General features: G+C 42.9%; 1 protein-coding gene across 1 annotated transcript; it reads right to left on the reverse strand.

Annotated features, from left to right (window-relative positions):
• Positions 1 to 326: 326 nt before the first annotated feature.
• Positions 327 to 1,962, reverse strand: LOC106292220. The gene is made up of 3 exons (XM_013727830.1): positions 903 to 1,962; positions 611 to 772; positions 327 to 559 (listed from the first exon to the last, which is right to left on the reverse strand). The coding sequence occupies exons 1-3, from the start codon at positions 1,960 to 1,962 to the stop codon at positions 327 to 329; spliced, it is 1,455 nt and encodes a 484-aa protein (XP_013583284.1).

Here is a 1,962-nt window from a genome sequence, read left to right on the forward strand (position 1 = left end):
AAGAGAAGATCTCACCGTTGGATTTACCAAACACCCAAGACTGCTCTGCTGAAGAACTATGGCGACCAGCTTCAAGAAAACCCAGACAACAGAAGATCCAACCGTTGAAAACCAAATCCCTTCGGTGAACCTCTAACCCACTGACTGAAGAAGCTTCCCACAAAATATCAGCCCAATCAGGATCCGTTTGACCCTCCAAATCCAGTCTTGAAAACACCTTACGAGTTTTCTCCTTCTTCTCTCTTCTTTCTCTCTTTTGTCTCTCTCTCTAAACTCTATTATTGTGAGTCTACAGTGCAAAGGGGAACATCATTAATTACTTAAGGTCACCCCAATTGGTCCTCTCCATCTAGGAGGGACCCAACAATCGAGAGACCCATCGGATCATCTGAAGCTGTTGCTGGCTCAACGCCTTTTGATAGCACATATTGTTCACCGGAAAAATAGGAATCCTCCTCAGCAAATGAATGCTCATCATCATTCTTGGTTTGACTTTTATCCTGCGTATCCGGAACACTTCCAGGCTCTGTGTCTTTATCATTTTCGCTTGGATAGTCGACTTCATGACCCAAAAACCAGGCCTAATCCTCAATCGGTTGCCTAATGTAACCAGCATCATCATCGTCATCATATTCATCAGAGTCCCAATACTCATTTGAATGTTCAGCGAGATCACCTAGTCCATTGCCAAAGCCAAAAATCAAGTCAGATGCATCTTCTGTTAGACCCTGACTTACAGATAACCAGTTTCCTCCCCCAGTTACTCTGCCCCCTATGACACCATAAGAACGAGAATTAAACTTGGACTCCATTTGAAAAAGTAAGATACACATTACAAGGAAGAAGAAAGTGTTTACAAACGCTAGCCAACAGTGATTTAACCATCACTATTATCAACTAACCTGATGAATGAATTTCTTGTCCAATAGGAACATCTAGATAAGAACCTATAAAGAAACCGTTCTCAGTATTGCTCAGCTTCTCGTCCAAAACGTCTCGCTCATGTTTTTCTTCCGAAGTATAGTTCATTGATTTATCCTCTGACTTGATTCTCACATGCGGCAGCCTTGGTAAGTCTTCCCTCACACCATCATGAGCCAGCGAAAATTCAAAGCCGCTAAGATTCTTAGCTTCATAGCCAGAATGTGACTTTCCAAGGTATAAAGCTGTTTCCACATCATCATCTTCCTGCTCATTAATAAAAACCTTTGAACCACTCGACGCGCCAACCTTTTTCATCCCTTGCCTTTTGTCTATAACGGGCACACCAACATCCTTCGTTGACGTGCTTCCTTTGGACAACGGATAAACAGTAGTAACAGAACAGTCCTTCCATTGGTCTGATGAAACACCAGCGCGCTCTTCGCTTCTTGGCCATGACGTGGTGATAAATCCTTCTTGTATCGCAGCCATACTATCATCTTCCAGGGATGGAGATGCTTTGCCAAGGTCATGCTGATATACCTGGCTAGGAACCTTGTCATGACTATATGGTTTTGAGCTTCTTGGATTCACAAAGCTTCTTATACTTGGATCGATATTGTACACCTCAGAGTCAGCATGGTTCCATGGGGGTAAATCAAGCTCCGTATCTACTAAACTTTCAGAGAAAGTGAACCTGTCCTCCCATAATGAGTTATTAACACCAGAGAGATTTTCTGTCTGAAAAGAAACATCATTCATTTGCTGATGATGAGTCTCAGTGGCGGATCCGTATTGTATCTCTTTGACAACCAATTCATCAGAAACTTGGTTCTTGTCTCGGCCTTGCTTCTTATCAAAGACCTTGCTTTTCACACCATTTGAGGTTGAGTTGTTGTTGGAAAGCTCACTAATCAACGCAGCTTCAGCTCTCGTGAAACGATTCTTCCGCAGAAACTTCAAAATGGAATCTATAGAGGAGGAGCTAGAGCTGTCAAATGGTCTGTCGAGAGTCCAATTGGGCTCGACCAATTGGACCAT

Source organism: Brassica oleracea, chromosome C5 (assembly GCF_000695525.1).
Source record: "Brassica oleracea var. oleracea cultivar TO1000 chromosome C5, BOL, whole genome shotgun sequence".
Classification (NCBI taxonomy): Eukaryota; Viridiplantae; Streptophyta; class Magnoliopsida; order Brassicales; family Brassicaceae; genus Brassica; species Brassica oleracea.